Below are 23,818 nucleotides of genomic sequence, written 5' to 3' on the forward strand. Positions count from 1 at the left end.
GGAAGCACAGAGGCCAAGGACTTGATCTTCTATAATAAGCAAGAAATTCATAGTAATCCTAAACTGATGCTATTTCTTAAGACAGATGATAGAAAAATTATTATATATACACACTCAGCAAAACAACTTTAGTCACCTGTGTCCTCTGCTTTAAGACACATCTCTGGATCTCTGAGGTGGCACTGACCACAGAGAGATGCTCCCAGTAATACTGCCCATTTAAATTCTGTGAAGTGCTTGCATGGAGACTTTTAAATCTCTATCCTCAAAACTGCTTTTGTTGCAAACGTGTCATCTCTACTTCTAAAAGATGAAACAACCCTACGATGTGAGCAGTAGATTCGGAGAGCTAGAAGAAATTAAGGCTCTCTCATGTGTAATATCATATTTCTCTTCTAAGTATGATGGGCATGAATATTTTAAATGTTTGGTTAGAGATAGAAAGTCAAGAAAAATTAACTCATACTACTAATAACAAAATTACAGCAATTTTCACAGTAACATTAATTCACTGGCAAATTGTACAGCATGCTCTCTGTATAACAAAGTTGCCTAAAAAGTGATTCTCACAGGTCAAACTAAGTATAAGCAAAGACGTTAATATCAATTTCTTGAGTTGTCTATAGAATTTCTCAAATATATAAAATTTCAAAGCTGAGGGATGGTTTGAAGACAGCCAGTCATTTGTACAAAATTTTGATGGAATTCTATATGTAAAAAATATTAGAAATATGATTTGCAGAATATAGATTTTTAAATACATCTAATACAGTGTGTGTGTGTGTGTGTGTGTGTGTGTGTGTGTGTGTGTGTGTGTGTTAACCAAGACAGGATCTCATATGTCCTAGGTTGGCCTCATTATGTAGCTGGGAATGGCTTTCCACTTAATATCTTCCTTAGTAAAAACATGCTAACCCCTAGATGCAGTGTTGGGAGTCAAACTCAGGCCTCATCCTTGTGAGACAAGGACCCAACTATAAATCAGCTGAAATATATACATACACACACACACACACACACACACACACACACACACATACATACACAGCTTCAAATATTATTTTCATTCCTTTTTATCCACTCCATGATCTCACTGTTCTTCCTTTAATACCTTTTATATTGTTAAATTGCTTTTGACAATACATCTGGATGTCCTTTAAAGAAATATATTTATATATACAGATTTTAGTATGTTTGTCCTGTATTATATGTCTAATATTTACTTATAAGTGAGTATATACTATATGTGTCTTTCTGCTTCTGGGATAGCTCACTCGGGATGATCTTTTCCAGATCCCACCATTTACCTGCAAATTTCATGATTTCCTTGTTTTTAATTGCTGAGTAGTGTTCCATTGTGTAAATTAACACAATTGCTGAGGGATATCTTGAGTTGTTCCAGATTCTGGCTACTATAAATGAAGCTGCTACAAACATGGTTGACCAAATGTCCTTGTTGTGTACTTGAGCATATTTTGGATATATACCTAGGAGTGGTATAAATGAATATTGAGGTAGCACTATTCCTAATTGACTGAGAAAGCGCCAGATTGATTTCCAAAGTGATTGTACAAGTTTGCATTCCCCCCATCACTGGAGGAGGGTTCCCCTTTTTCCACATCCTCTCTAGCATATATTGTCACTTGAGGAAGCTGGGCAAGAAGGAGGGCCCTGGGTAAGATGATTGCCACACACAGAGAGGCAAATTAGACAGACACTGGAAGAGGGAGAAAACAGTTGACAGGACAGGAGCCTACCACAGAGGGCCTCTGAAAGACTCTACCCAGCAGGGTATCAAAGTAGATGCTGAGACTCATAGCCAAACTTTGGGCAGAGTGCAGGGAATCTTATGAAAGAAGGGGAAGATAGAAAGACCTGGAGGGGATAGGAGCTCCACAAGAATAGCAACAGAACCAAAATATATGGGCCAATGGGTCTTTTCTGAGACTGATACTCCAACCAAGGACCATGCATGGAGATAACCTAGAACCCCTGCAGAGATGTAGCCCATAGCAGCTCAGTCTCCAAGTGGGAACCCTAGTAAGGGGAACAGGGACTGTCTCTGACATGAACTCAGTGGCTGTCTCTTTGATCACCTCCCGCTAAGAGAGGAGCAGCCTTACCAGGCCACAGAGGAAGACTATGCAGCCAATCTTGACAGACCTGATAGGAAGGGGAGGAGGACTTCCTCTATCAGTGGACTTGGAGAGGAGCATGGGAGGAGAAGAGGGAGGGAGGGTAGAATTGGGAGGGGACAAGGAGGGGGGCTACAGCTGGGATACAATGTGAATAAGCTATAGTTGATAAAAAAAATTAAAAAGTAAATTTTAAAAAGAACTATATTTATTGGTTGATCTTTTGTTCAGTAGAGATGCATTTGTAGTGTTAGAATTTGCTAGCATGGAAGAAATACAGTTGCAGTGTCCTATATCTATAACAAATTAAAGAAAACCTGGGGCTGTTTGCAGGAAGGATAGAGCTTCATCGAACCCAGCTTTTCTGAAGGGCATGAGAGTCCACTAATAATTGTGGCCATGAGTTATATTTTTACAAGGCAAAATCTGAAAAGTTTAATTTAGATCTACAGCCATAACATCACAATTAAAAATATTCTGGGACATACTGTCTCAGCAAAACCCCATTATTAACAATAAATGTTTTAATTTGTATATATAAGAAATAAAAGTGTCACTTGGCATTTTGTCTTGAAAGTATGGTTTGTACTATACATAAGGAATTTTGAAAAAAGATTGCATGTTCTTTGGTTTTGACATACCATTTTTGGGTATATGAACACGCTGATAGACAGCAGCACAGTCATTGTTCAAGGATTTAGAATTTCCTGGGATTTAGTAACAGGAGAGATTTGTGAATTCCACTCCTCGCCTCGGTGCAGCTGTGGGAGAAACTCACTCAGAGATTAGTGCTGCTGTGACCTTTAGTAGAGGAGCATCTCTTTACCATGGATAGAGACATTGCAGACCCATGACCGAGCAGATGCTGAGAATGGTGCCAGCTGATGCTCAGCCCTAGGTGGGAGGTCTGCGCCACGCCCTCCATGGCTCAGGGAACACTGTGAAGGAGTGGACAGTGTATGGCAGTGAGGAAGTGTTGTGGAAAGCTGCCTTCATGCCATTGCATTCTTGACAAGACCTGTACGAGACTGCACCTATCAGCATTCTGTCAGAGGAGGGGGAAGGGCTCATGAGACCCTGCCCCTCCCTAAAGATAGGCACTTATCTACATCTGTCTGTCTATCTATCTGTCTATCTATCTATCTATCTTTCTGTTTGTCTGTCTACCTATCTATTTATTTATTTTTTGTGTAGCCACTGATTAATTGTCCATATGTCTGTCAGCAACTCCTCAACTGTGTCCCTAGGAGGAACCCTATTTGAACTATTTGGGTCACCAAAGAATAAATTAAAAAGACCTGATAGTAGAAGGAATGCTAGTTGGGAAGAGAAGTAAGATTGGTGGGAGGGGGACAAGAGAGGGTCAGGGTGTCAATATGATCAAGATACATTATATACATATATTAATTCACCACAATAAAGCCCATTCTTATCTATTATTAATATATATTAGGCTTTCACGGAGGAGGAAAATGCATTTGCTGAGGGAGCTAAGAGAATAAAAGCATTACATTGCTGAAGAAAAAGAAATAAATAGCAAAAAAAAAGTATTTTTTAAGAAAATTACAATTTACCTTTAAAGATACAAGGTAACTCAGAAAGTAAGTGTTGAGCCTCTCTGGTGGGAAAGTGGCAGGCAAGCCTGGGGTGTGGCAGGTAAGACTGACTTCAGGTGATATCTGTTGAAGCACAAAGTGAAATCTACAAATAGCTGAACTTTATTCTACTATCATGAAGTGCCCTGGTAGGACCTCAGATGGAATAATATTGTGCAGTGTTGGTGTAGGAGGTAGGGGTGGGAGGAAGTGGCATGAAGGGAGGGAAAGTCAGCACAGGGAGAAGGGGGTAGCTGTAGTCCCAGTAGTAAATAAAAGTTTGCATTCAGTGAGTGGCATAAGGTAATGAAAATAAGAAATATTTCAGGCTGAGGAGGTGGCTCAGCAATTAGGAGCACTGTCTTGCTATTCCTGAGGACCCAGGTTTGATTCACAGCACCTGCAACTGTTCGTAATTCCAGCTTCAGGAAAGCCTATTCCCTCACACAGAAATGAATGCAGGCAAAGTCAGGTACATAAAGTTAAATTTTTAAAAATAAATATTTCATAATGCACAGAACTGGACATTGATTGGAGATAGAGAATTTGTAGAGAAGAGATAGGATTCAAGTTTTGATTGTACCAGGAAGAATTCTAGATGTAAAGGAACTGTGAGTTAAATTTTAGATATTAATTATTAGGGACAATTTATAAATAAATGTGACCTGAAATACCTGTAAAGCCATGCAATTAGGTCATAAGCTAAAATGTGGCCAAAGAAATAGTTTGTAAACCAAAAGACACTTTGACAATGCTCTTTCGTCAAATTTTGGATTCTCTAGCTATGAATTCTGGTATTAAGTGTTCATATTTACTGTGTGCTTAGATATACAAGCACATAGTTAATTGTGGATTTATTGGGAGAGTTTATATATATTGTGTTTAAGTAGTTTTCAATATAGCATATAATTTAAACAGTAATATGTTTATATTACTATACACTTTGCCTACTTGATGGCATCATTTGCTACTCCTAATTAGAATTCATAACAGGGAAAGAATTTTTTTCTCTTCCTCAGCGGGATCCCAGAATCATTTCATGTGACTGTTCCTTGTGTTAGACTACCATTTTATTAGCTTTGGAATTAAAAAATGGTGACGTTACTCTCTTACACTGCTCTGAGTTATTCAGCTGTTACAGTCTGATGATGTTCTGGTGACTAGATTGACAAAGAAGAAAGATTAACCTTAAGGTGGTACTCCTAAAAACATTCTGGATATTTTTTTAGCAAAAATATTTACATTTTTAAACGTCAGATGTAGAGCTGTATGATTTCATCTCAGCATTACAAATATGGCTGATCAGTAATCAATCAGGTGGATAAAATTGAGTGAGTCTGTTTCCTTGCTGTTTATTTTAACTAAATCCCTAACAAGTCTCATCTGCTAATTGGACTTAGCATTTCTGTTGATAAATGAGAAGTGTTTGGCTGCTACATGGGGTAGCAAGATCTACCTGGGGGATAAACAGCTTCATCTGTTACCCTGTCCTGCTCCAGCTTGGCTCTTGCTAAGTACAGCCACCCTGGAATCAGAGTCATTAAGTCCCTCCCTCCCTCTCTCCCTCCCTCCCTTGCTTCCTCCCTTTTCCCCTACCCTTTCTCCCTCCCTCCTCCTCTCTTTCCCTCCTTCCCACCCATTCTCTCTCTTTTTCTCTCTTCCTCGTGTCTCTCTCTCTCTCTCTCTCTCTCTCTCTCTCTCTCTCTGTGTGTGTGTGTGTGTGTGTGTCACCCATGTATATGTGAATGCAAAGCAATGCTCCTCATGAGAAAAGACCAACCAACTGCTAGAACTATTGAGTATTGAGTCTTTGGTTTTTTGTTTGAGTTTAGAATTTTGTAAAGTTTTTATAACCATTTTATAATGAATGTAATTATTTCTTTGGCATTTCCTACCTGTGAAATTTATACTGACAATCATTACAATTTTAGATGAACGCTAATTATTTTCGTGATTTTTTTTTTTTTTTTTTTGAAGAGGCTAAGTCTTGATTTGGCTGGACTTAAAAAAGAAAAAGAAGATCTGTTAAAGAAACTGGAGTCTTCATCTGACATCATGAATATGGGAGAAGTTACTGGAGTAATGGCCCCACAGTTACAAGTTACCACGCTGGGTCCTTCAAGGAGCATAGATTTGGAAATTAAGCAATTGCAGTGTAAACTAAAGGTGAGCACACAGCATGTTACATACAAAATCTTCTAATAAATCACTGCATTCTTAGAGACATATAATCGATTCTAATTTAGTTCAATAAAGGTCACCAACATAAAATATTCCAAAATTATGAATACCCTATCTGGCTTAGTCATTCAAATGTTACAGCTCTCTTCTTTTACCCTTGTTTTTATTTGACTTTCTTCTTTCATAGACTAATAAGCACCATGAAATCCTACCTTAGGAGCGAAGGGAAAGTAGCCTCTGCCCTCTTTTCTAACATCCAACTCCTGGTGCTTTCTGTACCTTGCTTCACAGGAACAGAATCCTTTCAAACATACTGTATAACACAGTAAGAGTTCTTTTTCTCTACACACTTGCTACTGGTTTTCCTTAGTTGCTGGTTGGAGATCAGGATGCCAAGAAGAAAGGTGTGGAAATGGGGAGCAAGAAAAAACAACGATGGATTATTTTGATTGTCTGCAGCAACTTAAACCTGGGAGTGAGACTACTAGAATTTTTTTTTTTTTTGTTAATAAAAAATTGTATTTAACTCCAGTCAATAACTTAAAAGTGAGGCACATCTTAGTTTAAATAGAATTGTGAGAAACAAGATCCACGTGTTTTAAACAGTAAGTTTATTTTTCTGCCTTAAAACAAACTCATTATTTTTCACATATTTATTTTCTTCAATGAGGACTGCAGGCTGGAAGCTGACAGCGGTGGATACATAACCATTGCTGTGATGGGCATTACTAGAAGTGGATGCACTGAGTACTTTATAATGTGGATAGCTGACTGGAACAAAGGCAGTAGGGTAGCAAATTATCAAGTAAATGCATAGCTATTCTCAGTCCAGAGTATGATGTTTTGAGTAGAGTTCCAAATAGAGTATAATAGGGTAAAATGTAAACCAACCATTGCTTCAATTACCTCATTAGTAATAGTCATAAAACTGGCATTAATTGAGCTGGTTTTTAGGTAGAACCTTGAGGCAGGTTTTACATGCAGAGCATACATACTAGAAATGTAAAGAAAAATTGTACACATTTTGTAGCATGTGCATTCTCTTGAAATACGTTTTTGTCCCAGGAAGTATAAATACCATTTATGAATTTCGTATTTCAGTGTTTATATTTTATGTGCCTGAGGATGAGGCAATTGTGCTTATCTTTAATCAGATGCTGAATAGATACTGAGTTACAGTTCTTTAATATAGTTTAAGTATTCATGATCCTAATTTAACATTTCACCAAGATCAAATAGAATGGTAGAGTCAGTGTCATCTAACTTCTAAATATTTGTAGTTGTAATAGCTTTAAGTTGTTATATTTGACTAATTTTATTTTGCTTACTCTAAATGTTCCAACTATTAAAATTTTGAAATGTGGACTAACATATTGTGCCCGTGTAAATGTCCCATGAGATATTTTTACTTGTGTATAAATATCTGTCTAGTTACAGAGGGAAAGTGAGACAGACAGATGAGGCATGAGGAGGAGGCACCAAGCAGCTTGGTTGTCCATGTGGATGGTGGAATCTTTGGACATTGAGCTGGCCGTGCAAAGAACAAAAGGATAATGTTTGCTTTTATTGTGTTTCATGTTTTAGTACTAAAAATTTTCTGGAAGAATTTAAGTACATAATACTCTTTGCTACTCAAAGTTTGTTTCAATATTATTTCAAATTGGTTTGCTAAGACTGCTATAAGAAAATCCCACTGACTGGCTGGCTTAAAACATTTGTTTTCAGCTGGACTTCGTGGTGCATGACTTTAATCCCAGCATTCTGGAGGTAGAGGCAGGTGGATCTATGTGAATTTGAAGCCAGCCTGGTATACATAGTGAGTCCCAATACAGTCAGAGCTACATAATGACACCCTGTTTCAAAACAAACAAACAAACAAACAGCAAAAACAACAACAAACATTAGTTCTCTTAAAGGTCGGCAGGCTGGAAGGGCAAGATCAAAGTGTTGAGTTTTTTCTTCCCTCTTCTGAGGCTTTGCTTTTTATCATGTGGAGAGCAGCCTTCTTCCTTTATTTCCATGTAGTCCTTCAAAGATCCTTGTGTCTTATTTTACAGACACCCATTACTTTATATTAGGGCCTACTAGAGACCTCATTTTCCCTGTTACCTTTTTAAAGAAATATCTTCAAACACAGCACATTCTGAAGTATGAAGTCTACATGAGGTCTTTGGCATGTAATTTCAGGAAGACACAGTTTAACTCATCAGATATAAGACTGCTAAACGGTGATTAACTGGGAAGTAAGTAATTTCTAGTTGATATTTAGGCGCGTTGTTTAGATGCTTATCTTACAAACACCTTTTACCTCTTACTGGTCTTTTCTGTGAATTTCTTATGTACTTTTCAGGAACTGGTTCATTCAGTCTTTGCAAGGCTTGTTTGTATTTTCTGTCTTCTTCTGTCCCATTAAACATGTTTCCTCAAGGTAATCTACAGAGGTCAATATTAATAGCTAAAATAACAGAAGTTCTAGTAAATGATTCTACATTAACCACAAGGTACAGATTCAGCACTTTTAGCTATGTAAACTATAGCTCTAAGTCTCAAAACAGAATGGAGTCAGACAGCTATCTTAAAATCTACTGAACACATTCCTTTGAAAACAATATTAGACTTTGCATGCCACCTTTTGCTTTTCATTTTAAACAGTACTAAGTTCAGTTGTTTTAATTCTCAACATAAAGTGCTTCAGGAGCACCAAGTTTGCAGTGTGTATATTAAATGACAGGATTATGTTTTAGGCATCAATATTGGGATCAGCAAAAAATTAAAAGGTTGGCAAACACTAAAACTGTATTCTGTTTGTATTTGTTTAATTTCTGAACTTAAATGATACATTAATTTGAGTAGATAAACAATATCTTATGAATGGGAAAGCTAAAATGCCAGAGTGATTAAGTGATGCTTCACATTATATCTTTAACTGGAGCTTGAGTCAAGATGCAAGTTAGCTGTCTTGATACTGTGGTTTTGTGATTCCTATGTGGGATGAACAACCTCAAAGCCAAGGTGCTTTGACAATACAATAATTATGTGCAAATCCTTAAGTAATAATAACTACTCTTAGTAAGTTCAAGCAAAGACGAATTTAGTATTAATAAGATTTTGTTGTCAGCTAATAGTCTCAAACAGATGATCATCAAATAGCATTGACCAACTGTCTATTATTTCTTCTGCTGCTCACTTCTGGGTTCTTTTATATGTCTGCATCCTTGAGATGTGTTTGCCAGGCTGGTAGATGCAGCTCAGCCCTCACACCTGAGTCTGGCAGGTGCTAGGCTGGCTGTCGCTGCAGCACCTTGGGACCATTCACATGGCCGTGGAACTGTCTTCCGGCAGGGTGATCCTAGGGCAGCAATCCAAGAGGGCAAAGGCCCAGGCCCAGAGCTTTGAGGGCTCAGATTTAAGTTCACACAGTGTCATTTCAGCGATGTTCCTTCGGTGAAAGCAGATCACAGATGAGACCAGATTCAAAGAATTGGTAAATGGCTGTTACGCCTTCTAGGGGGAGCAGCAACTCATCTGTGGTTGTATTTAATCTATTACAGCTTGTGAGTAAATCTGTCATTAATTTTAAGTGCTCTAACTCAGCCATTAAGATTGCACATTTACATTTTACTCAGACAATTCATATTTCCCATTAAGATATTTGAGTCCTATATTGTTGTCCATATTCCTCAACGGTATGGAAATCTATATAATAATTTTACTATAAATGTGTCATCTAATTTGTAAAATATAAAATATTAAAAGTATATTTTAGTCATTATTAGCATAATTAAAATAAAAGTTAATTTTTCTCAAAGCAATGTCTTTGTTTTATATCTAGAAAGGTAAATTGAAATATGTTTACTTTAATCCAGAATGCAACTAATGAACTCACTAAACAATCATCAAATGTGAAGTCTCTGAAACTGGAACTCCTAGCAAAAGAAGACCACATAAAGGAGATGCATGAAAAGTAGGATTTCATATTTCTATCTGTTGTATTTGGTGCCACCTAGTGGTCGTCAGTTCTCCTCGCCATTCCACTCAAAAAAAAAAAAAACAGTATTTATCTCTAACAATGGAATTTTACTTTTTTAAGATCATGTTTAAGCCAACATAAGATGGAATTTATGTAGCATAACTGACGACAACCGGGTTGCTGTTTTTAATTAGAGTAAAATATTTAAAACTAGATTTCCCTATTTAGCATAATTTGAATAAATACAAATTAATGACTTCAAGACTAAACAAAAGCTTACAATTCTAAGGCTAAGAGAAGATATTGATTAGCACACGAATAGGGTTAATTCCTAAGTTTATAAAGCCAAGGTAAAAATATAAAACTTTTGTTTGCTCATAAAATTGCTAAAGGTTCTTTTGTATATATTATTTTTTTAAAAAGTTTAAATACCCTATCACTTTTGAGCAAATCTGGTTTTCTTTCTGTTTTATAACTTTCTTAAAGCTCTTAGGTAATGATATGTTTAAATAGAACATCATTGATAAATTTCTTTTATGCCTCCCTGTATGCACTATTATGAGTGAAGCTTACCTAACATTTAAAAAATAAAGTTTAGACAGAGGAGTGCTAGTTGAGTGCGGTGGCTTGTCCCTGTAATTCTAGTATAAGGATGTCTGAAGCAAGAAGATTGCCAGGAAGCTGAGAGCTGCCTGGGCCATGTAGTGAGTTCCATACCAGCCTGGGCTACAGTGTGAAACCCTTTCTCCAAAACCTCCCAAAGAAAAATCATTCTTATTTTTACCCAAAAATGTCTGGAAATGTATAAATTAAGGGCAGTGTTGCTTAGTGATTAATGTTGAGGAGTCTAGGAAAACTCTTGGCTCCTGCCTCCTCTGTCGAATTGCTCTGTACTTCAGTCTCACAGTCTTAGTTTATGAAGCTCTTCTGAGGAATAAGTAAACCAGTACATAAAGAATTTGAAATGGCTGTGTATATCAAAGGTCTGATGTATAAGCCATGGTTACATTTATCGTAGTGTCGCCATAGTTACAACATCAGGAGTAGATGCCACTGAAGTGACCATTTTATAATATTTACTATCTTAAGCTAAACTGATTGGTGAATTCAATCTCAGCTGGTTGAATTAAAATTAATATGCCTAATTTTAGTTTTAGTTAATTTTAGTTTTAATTAATTTTAATTTCTTTGCATCTCAACTGATTGAATTAAAGTTAGTGTTACTAATTTTAGTTTTTTGCATATTATAAGATTTTTACCTTTTTAACTAAATTGCAGTATTGTTTCTTCTTAACAATGTTAGGATTTTGATTGTCACCGAATATCACTTCAATATACCTAAGCTGTGCAAAATATAACTTAAATATAATCTAAGTTTTCATAATTCTATACATTATAATGATCTTTTTAGTTAATCTTTTTTTTTGCTGTGATGCAAATATGTAATAATAACAAAGTCACAACCAGATTATAGATCTTACTTAAAGCATATGGCACTTAGATGCTATTTTAATGCAATATATTTTACTAACATGATGGCATTAATGTCAGCTTTTCAAAACTAACAGTTGGCATGAGCATGGATACAGTATATCAAGATATTTTCTGCTCCTTTTAAAATCTTCTCCCCTTAAGGATTTCTCGAATGGAGAGAGATATAACCATGAAAAGACACCTGATCGAGGACTTGAAATATCGACAGAAAGTAAATTCAGAAAGTAATGAGAATTTTAATGAATTGTTAGAAAGTCTTGAAAACAAGGTACCTTTTTTGTGTTCACTGATAAATTAATTTCTGTTCTATTCATTTTTATCATAAATCTTCAGTATTAACCATCTATGTGAATTACTTGCATGGTATGTATTGATAGTTAAAACATTATGCCATTTTTATTTGATTCTGAGCTCAAGACTCTAAAATTCTACATGTAACATACCCAGAACATCTGCCTGGCTATGTCGTGTCATTAAGGAAATGTTTAATTTTTAAAGTATCTAGTGCTTCTGTTGTACACATGATGTCTTATTTATGATTTAATATTATTTAAACCTACAGTTTATAAAGGCAGTACCAATGTTATTTAAATTTTTTAAATGATTTAACTTTAAAAAATTCGTATTGGTGTTTTTCCTGTATGTAAGTTTGCACCACATATATGACTGGTGGCCATAGAGGTCAGAAGAGGGCTTCAGATCTCCTGGAACTGAAGTTTACAGAAGCCTGTGAGCTGCCATATGGACATGGGAATTGAATCTGTGCCCTCTGCAAGAGCCACAAGTGCTTTTAACCACAGAGCCTTCTTCTTCAGCCCCTTTCCTTTACTTTCACTTCAATCTATTCAGATATCACTCAAAATTGCTTGGTTAAGTAATTATTTTAGTGGCATTAAGCTTAAAACGGAAAACAGCTTCTTCCATTATTCTCTGAGCTATATGAAGAATGTTATTGTTATTCTATTATATATAACATTTTGTGACATTTTAATTTAGTTATTGACTTAATTTCTAGCTTCTTCATAGTATGAATATAAGCAAACTACTTGAATTTGATAAGGTTGATGAGACAGTGAATGCAATTAGACTAGTTTCTGATGAAACAATATAGCATACCACTTTAATGTGTTTACTATAGTAATTACCTTTATGCTTTTATTGCAGGTGAAAGCTTTAACTGAAGAATGTTCCAACAAGAAGGTATCGATTGATTCACTAAAGCAAAGACTTAATGTTGCGGTGAAAGAGAAGTCACAGTATGAACAGATGTATCAGAAAACTAAAGAGGAGTTAGAAAAAAAGGTATGCTTCTGAACATCCAAATCTAGATTTGAATACAACGATGCCATTCTAATTTTTAGTGCTGCCATCTTTTACTTTCTAAATGAAAAGGAACTCTGTAATGACTCCACACTAACAGTAAAGAATACTGTATCACTATCACTAAGACTATTTTACATTAATGATTGTACTATATTAGCAAAATAAAGAAAAGCAAGGATTAACTATACCCAAATAAAAGTACTTCACCTATATACAATAATGAAATACTTTCCTTGTCTAATTTGCATAACTCACTTTCCCAATAGGTTTATGAAATACTTTTTTCTTTTGTGAATATCAACCTTTTTGCAGGATCTCAAGCTGAGTTTCCTGATATCAAAAATAAATGACACAGAAGCAGCTTTGGCGAAGATTGAGGCAGCAGCATCTGAGCAGCTCCAAGGCTTAACCCTGCAGAGTGAACAGGTCCTGGAAGGTGCACAGAAGAAACTGCTGTTAGCCAATGAAAAAATAGAGGAGTTCACCATCTTTGTGAAGGTCTGAGTCACTGATGGCTTACTCACTTGCACTTTACTTCAGGAAGAAGCACTCTCCTTCTTCTGAGGATTTGAGAAAACAAATTCCTTGCTTAGGTTGTTGCTGATGTTATTGTTTAGAGGTGGTCTCACTGTACATAGCTCAGCTGGCCTCAGACTGTTGATTTTCCTGCCTCTAGTCCTGACAAGGATTGTAGGTATGTTCCAGGCTTTCTTCCTTTGCTAATCCACCAAAACCTTTCCTTCTACCCTGGGGGTCACAGTGTTGAAAATTTCTCTGTAACAGATTTTATGGCTTGAGTTTTAAATTATCCACTGTACTGTTAACATTTCTTTCTTAACATTAGTTTAGTAATGAAATGGTAGTAGTACAGTAATCAAGATAGATTTGAGAAGGAATTAAGTCATTTCTATTCTGTTTTAAAACTCAACCAAGCAAGGACAAAGCTACTCCTGTGTTCAGTTAAGCTAAGGTACCTGAATGCAGTATAGCCAGGGAAGTAGCAAATGACTCAGGATAACATAAAGGCAGCTGAATTGCTTGCATGTAAGTGATGGCTCAGTTGCATTATTTAGATGCAACCCCAGAAAGATTTGGGAATTGGCTACGAACAGAACCTGCTAAGCTGTGATTGCTGGAGGAGGGGACTAAACAATTGGCACTCTTCCTCCCTTATCTGCAGCTGTTGAGGAGAGGCTCTGGGTTCAGAAGCAGCAGTTGTTGAGGGCAGAGAGCTTGTGATGGTTCTGCCTCATTTTATCCCCCACAAAGTGTTCATAATGCCATTCAGTGCCTTTTATTCTTTGTCATGTAGTTATTAAGCAAATCTCTTGCTCTTACTAGACCATAGTAATTTCCTTAATAGTGGGAACAATATTTTATTAATCTTTGTATCCACAGCATGTACCATAGTGCCTTGGAAAGAATAGGCATGCAATAATGATCACTAATTAAATTAAATTTGCATTGGAAATGTGAAACCTTAATGGTAGTCCTCTTGACCTTCAATGTTGAATCTAAAATGGTTTGCAGTAGGAAAGAAAGCCTGTTCTTTTCCCTACTGTCCCCAACCACATTTGCCTCTGCGCTTGGTGAGCATGGTCCTCTTCCTGCACATGGCATGCAAGCTGGCATTTGAGAATGTAGAAACAGGGCCGAGGGAAGATAAGGCAGTAGATGTGCATTTTCCACTTATAAAATACTTATAAAATGACAACTTAAATGCCATCCTTTAAAGTTATTATCACCATTCACTGCTTTCTTTTCTGTGACTGGCCATAATATGAACCACCAGCTTACACGCACTAAGTGGGCTGGAGAGATGGGACAGCGGTTAAGAGAGCATCTGCTGCCTTTGCTGCAGATCCAAGTTCTGTTCCCAGCAACCCCACATTGGACGGCTTATAGCCACCTGTAACTGCAGCTCCAGGGGATCTGACACCTTCTGGCTTCTGCAGCCAATTGCACATACTTGACACACACACACAGACAAATGCACACACGTAAATAGAAATAAGTCTAAAATGTGGTAAACTTTAAAATATATTATTGTGCATTTATATTATCTTAATGTTCTCAAATCAACTGAAGTATGCTTTTTCTCTCTAGAGAGGTCAGGAGTTTGTCCATATTTGAAGCCTTCAGTAAATAAGGCACTCTACTGTGTGTTTCTGCAACATCTTTTGGGTTAGATCTTATTTACAAACAGTAAATTCCTGGCCTTGTAGTTTAAATACATGCTGGCAAATAACTGGGTTTTAGCTATGATGTTATATTGTTCACTCCCCACAAAATAGGAGCCCAAAGCATTTTCAGTAATGCTCCAAGGAAATGCCTGCCTTTGTTTCATTAAAAATCATGGGTCCTTAGGAAGTTTCTCATTTAAAAGTACCTACAAACATGAATGAAAGAAACATTTGACCTCTTTTACTAAAGTTTCAAATTGTATAAAGTAAAGCAAATAATGCCTGCTTTAGAAAATCATGAATGGTTAAAATGATTAATTTCAGTGAATATAATTTGCAATTCCTGACTTAAAATGTCATTTTCTTTCTGCTTATTGAAGTCTCACCATTTACTTTATAATGAATAATCTCTGAATATTGTTGCTACTTGACCTATGTAGGAACATTTTTAATGGGACTTTGTTTTCCTCTTTTCTTTTCAGATTTGAGTTTCATTTGTTGTATTTTTAGACAGGATTTAAAATATGAAATATGCACTTCTGAGAGTTATTATTATCAATCATTATTTTTAGGAAATATATTTTGAATATTGTCTTTTCAAAGAAAAAAAGGTAAATGAAAACCAGGAAAGTTTACAATAAGAAACCTAATTTTATGACTAGGTAATTTGATTTTAATGCACTTGGTGTAGTTTTGTGACCATATTAAAATAATTTGTATGCTTCTCCACAACAGAATAGGTTAGTAAAAATTAACCTAAAAGGCATACTTTTTACTAATGTATATGAGTCTCTGAAGCTTGAGTATTCAATGGGGACATATTGATCCCTGAAGAAAACATACTGATCTTTTATACCAACCAAGAATTGTATAAAGTATAAATAATTAAAAACGAATTTGAGATTGTTACAGTTTCATGGATTTTCAACTTGAATAACATTTTAAAGGGTATAATATAAGCTAGGCATATTGGCATATGCCTTTAATCCTAGCACTCAGGAAGTACGGGAAGGAGGAGCTTTGTGAGTAGGAGATCAGCCTGGTATACATAGGGGATTCCAGGCCAGCTTAGGCTACATAATAAGAACTTGTCTCAAAAGAATGTGTAATATAGCTACAGGTTTAGTATTACTTCAGAATTTTTGATACTTTGTTTAAAACTCACAACCAGCTGTAAATCTAGTTGCAGGGGATCTGAAACCATCTTCTGGTCTCCAAGAGCACCAGGCACACCTGTGGTACACAAGACACACATGCAGGAAATTATAGAAATGTCGCCTTATTTTTAACAATTGAACATATATGACAGAAACATAATCATATGACATTTAAAACATAAAAATTTCCAATGGAGATTTGACATTTGTTGTGATTATATTTTATGCTGATGTGTGCTTAATACTAACATCATATCTCCTTTTAAGTTTTCTTAATCAAAGACTACAAGCAGCCAAATGCAGAAATACTGGTCAGGACTGGGAAGTTGGGTCTTAAGGGGATCAGCCTCTTCTCTTCTTTACACAGGTTACCTAGGACTGGGCAGAGGTGCTCAGAGGGCAGCAGCTCAGGCAACAGCCATCTGAAGCCTCCAGGGCCCTGCTGTGTTACATCTAAATTTCTAGCTTCTTAACAATTTTAGACCTTTTGTAACTGAATGTTATCCTACTTTTGGAATCTTCTCTTCCTCACTATTCTTTAACTCTTATTCATATTGAGCTGGTCTCTATCTTTTCTCAAGGTCTGCTTCCCACCAAAAGGTACTCCTATCTTTGTACTCATTTCCAGAATTAGCTTAGGGCCTTCTATATGGATCTTTACTATACCTTGTAGCCGAGAAGACAGAATTAAACTCTGCGCCACTACCTTTGCGATCTCAGGTGACTGAATGAATCCTCTGTAGCTCAGTTTCCCTCTGCATAAGATGATTATAATAATAGAGTGTATCTATGGTTAGGGTTTGAGTAAATTATCATAGCGAAAGGTTCAGAATGGTGCCTACAGAACTGCTTTGTAAGTATCACCTATTATTATTGGTAACAGTGCTAAGTAAAAGGATAGTTATCTCGTGATCAGTGAGTGTGTGTACAATTCAAGTGTAAGTGTAAACTTTTTCACTGTTTCGAATACATTATATAGCCAACTTGGAGCAGGAACATTATCAGTTTTTTGTTGTTGTTGTTATAAAACTGTCATCCAGTAAGGCTCATTATACTCTTGAGGAATTGATAAGACAGACAGACACATACATGCACAGTGTACATGGTACTGTGATTGTAGCTACTTTTCAGACTAAAACTGTAAAGGCAAAAGCTATTCATAACTACACATAGTTCTCACATGGATCATAATAATCACAGTGCATTCTGCAAAGAACTTGTTAGATATCGTGCATCCTAAACTACTTAATAAATATTATCAATAGTTTTCATAGTACTAATGTTTGTTCTGGTCCTGTTGTGGAATCTATGTTCCCTTTAGTCTTTTCATTTATTTGTAGGGCACAACCAGATTATGGAAAGGGTGGAGTGGCCATCTGCTCTAGATCTAGTCTTGAATATGGAATCTGGCCCTGGGGTGAAATCAAGTGCTTTGAGCATCTGGGCTGGATATATGTGGCAGAGCTGAGGCCTTGAATTCTCCTAATAACTGGATAAAACATACTAGGGAATTTTCCAGACGTATTTTCTCAGTTTGCGCCAGCCCTTATATATAGGCTTGTTAATATGTTTGTATGTAAGGGTCATATGCCAACCACCATTTTCCCAATTTTTTGTTGTTATTGTTAACCAAAAAATATATGCAATCTAAACAATACTATTTATTTGAAACACATGCATGCTTTCATTATCAATATGTATTTTTGTTTGGTAAGATTTAGTTATATATTTGGGGATTATATATGTCTTTCTTCTTTAGTGTAGGCATTTGTTGAACAACACAATTTTATTCTTACATTTGCAATGAATTAATATTTAGGTACTGATCTATTCTCTTAATTATGAGTTTTAAACACTTCTGTATTATAAATGAACTTGAATTCACACTTAATCAGAACTTTTAGGAGGAAAAGTTCCTTATAAGAATATATTAACTGGCGAACTTTAAACTACATAAATTATACCTTGGGAAAGCAGTTTAGATGCCATTGAGATATAGGTAAACTTCTGAATTTCCTGTCAGCTCAGCAGCACCTTGGAATTCTTCTTGAGAAAAGGGCTGTTACATGACCCAGTCTCTCTACCTTGGACTTCCAGAACTAGGAGTTCAGTCCTCTTCATAATTTCTCAAAAAGCTGTTAAAATGCATTATTTCCCCAGGAAACCATGCTAATGATGGTAATTTCAGAGTTTCTAAGTGGCCTACCTGCCTACGCATTTGAGTATTAATGAAAAGAAAGTGTATTCAATTCATCATTATGGCGAAACTCAAGGTCAAGTGTTGTTAGCGCAACCCAAGGATCACACATAAAGATTACAAAATTTTAAGAAAATAAAGTTGGAAAACTAGATCTAATAAGAATGCAATATAACAGTTTGCAGCTTTCAGAGTACCACTGCTGCTTGTTATAGTAAATCATCAGAGTAGCTGTAAATTGACATGTCCATCCAAGAAAATATTCTCATTTTGAAAATGTCTTCTGATATTGGGACAATTGGTGATCATTATAAAGGAAAAGGGGGTTATTTCAATTGCCAAGTATTGGTAATTAGCAAAAAAAATAGGAAAGTGGTCCCTCCTTAAATCCCTAACGTTCAGCAAACCTCGAAAGAAGTGTGGAAATACAAAAAGAAGTTGATGAGACCATAGTATGTTTAATCTATAGTATACTCGAGAATCAGTAATTCAGAATAGAGAAAACGTAAGGACACTTACCATCTACCATGAATGTAATATAATAATGATTTGACAAAAATAGTGGTCAAAATGTTTCTACTTAAAATTTTTCAAACTCCAGATGATTTAGGACCAAGGTCAACCTAAAACTTGAGTTTCTAAGATGATTTCAAACAAGACAGTCAGAATACCAAAATTAACTTTCAATGTAAGATGCTAGAAAAAGAAGTCAAAGAAAATGGAATTAGGGCATTATATTACTTTTCTTGTTGCTTCAGCAAAATACCTGACAGAAACAACTTAAGGAGAGAAAGGAAGGGCTTACTTTGCCGTACAGGTTGTGAGTGGTTCCACTTTCAGTGTTGTGAAACCTCCATACTGGTTTCCATAGTAGCAGTTCGAGTTTACATCCCTGTATTTCCCATATCCTCCTAACAATTTTGAAAGCCATTTTGACTGGAATCTCAAAGACATTCTAATTTGCATTTTCCTTACAGCTAAGGATGAATGGACTTTTTTTTTTCACGTATTTATCTTGGTAGTTTGTATTTCTTCTGAGAATTGTTTATTTAGTGCATTAGCTCAATTACTGGTTGGCTGATTAGTTGTTTTTTGTGTTGTTGAATTTGTTTTGTTTCCTTATCTTTGAGTATAAGGACAAGTGTTTATAGATTGTTACTAGGGAATATACTACTTTAGTAAATAAGCGATTGTAGATTCTCTTCCAATAATCAGCACTTTGGTTTCCAGTTCGCCAGGTTTCCAATACCAGGCATGGTTTATCTCTTTTTTTTTAATTTTATTAATTACACTTTATTCATTTGTATCCCCCCATAAGCCCCTCCCTCCTCCCCTCCCGGTCCCACCCTCCCGCCCTTTTTTTTTGCATGCATGCCCCTCCCCAAGTCCACTGATAGGGGAGGTCCTCCTCTCCTTCTTTCTGATCTTAGTCTATCAGTTCTCATCAGAAGTGGCTGCATTGTCAGGGTTCTAGGTTATCTCCATGAATAGTCCTTGGTTGGAGTATGAGTCTTTGGGAAGTTCCCTGTGTTCAAATTTTCTTGTTCTGTTGCTCTCCTTGTGGAGTTCCTGTCCTCTCCAGCTCTTACTATTTCCCACTTTTTATATAAAATTCCATTCACTCTGCCTGTCAGTTGGCCATCAGGCTCAGTATCTGCTTTCACAGTCTGCATGGCAGAGGCTTTCAGAGGCCCTCTGTGGCAGGTTCCTAGGTTGTTTCCTGTTTTCTTTTTCTGGCTTTCAGAGGCCCTCTATAGCAGGTTCCTAGGTTGTTTCCTGTTTTCTTCTTCTTTGGATGGCCATCCTCTTTGCCTTTCAGGATGGGTATTGAACATTTTAGTTAGGGTCCTCTCTTTTGCTTAGTATGTTTAGATGTACAGATTTTAGTGGGTTTATTCTATGTTGTATGTTTATATGAGTGAGTATATAACGTGTGTGTCTTTTGCTCTGGGACAACTCACTCAGGATGATCCTTTCCAGGTCCCACCATTTACCTGCAAATTTCATGATTTCCTTATTTTTCATTGCTAAGTAATACTCCATTGTATAGATGTACCACAGTTTCTGCATCCATTCTTCAGTTGAGGGGCATCTGAACACCCTTCACAATAGCCACAAATGGTTTATCTCTTGTTGAATGGGTGTTAAGTCCAATTAGAAAGCTGTGGTTACCATCCGAAGTACATGGTGTCTTCAGCAATGGGGACTTAGCTACTTCTGGGGATAACCAAGGGCAACAACAACTAGCTGTATGCTTTGGGAATCTCTTGGACAGTCAACAACTCAAAGAGGGCAAAAAGTCTGCTTTGGGGATTTTTGTTGTTGTTGTTGTTAGATGGCATTTGGCTCTTGAAGAGAACACTGTCAGCCCAGATGAGAAATTACATTAAAACTTTATATGTATATTTACACATATAATTACATGTATTTATTATAGGTATATGTAGATATCTAATATTTACAATACCACCCATTTATAGAGAACAGCTTATTGACAGCTTGACTCAGGGACCCTATAGTGACCTGCCCAAACACAGAGTAACGTCAGGATCTTTATCCATATAGAAAGCCTAGGCAGTGAGTCCATCTATCCAAATGCATGCTCCCAATACAAGATATAGCTTGATACTGCCTGATTATGTTGCAAGTGCAACTTTACTTGAACACAAAATCTTCCCACCAACATCTGACCAAAGAGTACAACCTTGTTCTTTCAAATCAGGAGCCACCCCTATATTGAAACTCTAACCCTATATTGAAAGGTCATTTAAAGCCCAGCCATCGGCACTACATGACTACATGACTGCATGACTATTAACGGCAATCGGCATCCCAACTAGTGACCACGTATGAATGTGAAGCCCGTCCAGGGCTGACCTCAGAACATGTAGCATCCTTGACAAACTAAGAGGTCCTGACAGCAATCGCTGCACACACCTGTGCCACTGGCTAGCTCAATGAAATTAAAAAGTTGAATTGATTGGTGATTGTTTTTCTTTGTGAAAGCAATTCCATGATGGCTAGACATGACAGCTTCCTAAAACAAAACACTTGACAGAGTCGTGAAAAATAGGGACACATAATACAGTCAAGTGAAATAATGAAGGCCTGTCTAAACTAACAAAAGAGAAACTTACCAACTGAGGAGCAATTCAGATAACTCCTCTCGGATAAATGAGTAAAGTATAAGGAAACATGGCAGGGAATAAATGAAATTAGGAAGCAACAGGAGGAAAATGTAGAACCCATCAAGGAAATAAAAATCATAAGAAAAGGAATCTTACAATGTATTCAGAAAATATAAATACTGAAGAGAAAGTTAACTTGTGTTATTTATATTCTTTCCTTTTAAGATAATGATTTTTAATTTTAAATTTTTTATAAAACTGAATATTAATATTTCTGTCTGAGCCATGTTCATAAAGACAAAGATGTAAGAACTGGGAAATGGTTCCATGGGTAAGAGTACTTGCTCTGCAAACATGAGGACTCAGTTATAATCCCTAACACCCATTTAAATAGTGGGGCATAGCTGGGCCTTGATGGCCAGAGATAGGCAGATCCCATAGCTCATATAGTACAGAGCCTACCAGGAATGCTAAGTCTCTGGTTCAATGAGAGACGGTGACTCAAGGCAATACAACACACAGCAAAACAAATACAACACAAAGCAAAAGGCATCCAGAGTCATGTCTGGGCTCTGCATGCATACACATAGATACATCCCATCATACACATGCACCTTCCACACACAACACATATATTGGAGGGTGTGTACATATTGGAGGGTATTTTTATACTAAGAGAAAATGAAGCTGATATCAATTACAGACATTTGTTTCTGTGGAGAAAAATAACTATAGAGACAATAGAAGACTGAGCTAAAATTTGCAATAAAGAATTCAATAGGATATCCCATTAAATATCCCCTTAAAAAAAAAAAACTCAAGGATCGGTCATTTAAAATTACACAGAGAAGCAAAGGTTCTTTTAGTAAAAAAGTGAAGAAAACTGCAAAACTTATGAGACATCATCAAACTAAATATATTTATAATAATAATTTTAGAAAGCAGAGAGATAAAAGAACAAAAAGACTATTTAAAGAAATAATAGTAGGAAACATCCTAAATTTGGAGAGGTGGGTGCAGATTAGCTGCAACCCCCCACCAAAGACTGAGCACAGGAGGTCTATATGAGGGAGTATATAATTAAATTGCAAAAAGCATATGCAAAGGAATTATTTAAAAAAATGAAACATCATATACAAGAATTCCCTATTAGGAAGAGCACAACAATTAGACTGCCAAGAGACTGCTCAAAGAAGCCCCAAAGATCAGGAGAATGTGCAACGTCTTCAGAATAGTAAAAGTAAAAGCTGCCAGTCAAGAATACTATAATTAAAAAAATAATAATAACAACAACAGAACAGCCTTCAGAATGAGGGAGGGAACAAAACTTCCCCAACGAACTGATATGGAGAGTGTGTTCCGTACCAGGGATGCTTAAAACAAACTCAAAGTCAGAATTCTCTAGTATTACATTCGTGTTGCAAAAATGACTTTAAACTATGATATAAAAATTAAGTGTTTGATTTTGGGCATGCAATATCAAAGTATTTGTAAATCGTAATGTCCAATCTCTAAATGTAAGAAGTGTCACTTATGCGTGATCATTACTGCAGTGCTGTTAACAGCTATGATTAGCTACGTAGGAAGCTACGATTACAAGATATTTTATGAAAGCTACAAGGTGTTGACAAAGGAAATTCTAAAGTAGGAATTCAGACAGTTAAGAAAAGACCTCAAAGCATATGCAACAACAACAAAAAGTCATCAAAGGAAGACACCTAGAATGAAAGAAAGGACAAAGGAATGGCAGAATGAACAGTCAGAAAACAATCAACAAAATGGAAACAGTAAATATGGTGCCTGACAATATTTATTTTAAATTTACATAAACTAAACTCTCTGATCAGAAGATGTCTGGTGGCTGAATAGATTTTCCTTACTACATTTTTATTTTGAAAGTACGATCTAGCACTCATAAAAAGACTAAATTTAGCTATAAAGGCATACCTAACTGACAATGAGGAGATAGAAAAAGGCATTCCATACAAATGGTAACTACAAGAGAATATAAGTGACTGAATTTTTAATAAGATAGACTTTAGTTAATAAACAGTCAAAAAAGAAAATGACAGACAATTACAAATATTTGTTCACCAAACATTGGTGCACCTAAATACTAAGAGGATTGGAGGAAATAAACCAAAAGGAGAATGGTAACCTCCTCAACAGTAGACCGTCCAAAAAGATAGTGTATAAGCAGCAGAACTGAGCAACACCAGAGACCACACGGCACTCTGGTCCTCATAGACATGTATAGAACATTCATCAGGATAGGAGAATGTTGGGTCACAAAAATAAGTCTTAAAGATTCAAAAGATTGAAGTCGTATGAAAACCTTTTCTAATTCTATCTGTGTAAAAATGGAAATCAACAATGGGATGAAAATATGGAAGTTAAGCAATTTGGTCCCAAGAAGCAAATAGGACTGATTATAAATAAGAGAAAAAATGAGACA

The 23,818-nt window shown here is 36.2% G+C and overlaps 1 protein-coding gene across 4 annotated transcripts in view; it reads left to right on the forward strand.

Moving 5' to 3' along the window:
- The window catches only part of Cntln (centlein), a 284,691-nt gene that overhangs the window by 240,861 nt on the left and 20,012 nt on the right, over window positions 1–23,818 (forward strand). For all 4 annotated transcript variants that reach the window (XR_009585147.1, XM_060365802.1, XM_060365803.1 and 1 more), the window contains exons 19-23: window positions 5,708–5,896; window positions 9,778–9,875; window positions 11,517–11,643; window positions 12,540–12,677; window positions 13,011–13,196. Coding sequence is in view for 3 of the 4 variants with exons in the window: in XM_060365802.1 (XP_060221785.1) it covers window positions 5,708–5,896; window positions 9,778–9,875; window positions 11,517–11,643; window positions 12,540–12,677; window positions 13,011–13,196 (738 nt within the window). In the remaining variant the exon portion in view is untranslated. The remainder of the gene's footprint in view (window positions 1–5,707; window positions 5,897–9,777; window positions 9,876–11,516; window positions 11,644–12,539; window positions 12,678–13,010; window positions 13,197–23,818) is intronic.

The sequence above is a fragment of the Meriones unguiculatus genome, chromosome 12 (assembly GCF_030254825.1).
Source record: "Meriones unguiculatus strain TT.TT164.6M chromosome 12, Bangor_MerUng_6.1, whole genome shotgun sequence".
In the NCBI taxonomy this organism is placed as follows: domain Eukaryota; kingdom Metazoa; phylum Chordata; class Mammalia; order Rodentia; family Muridae; genus Meriones; species Meriones unguiculatus.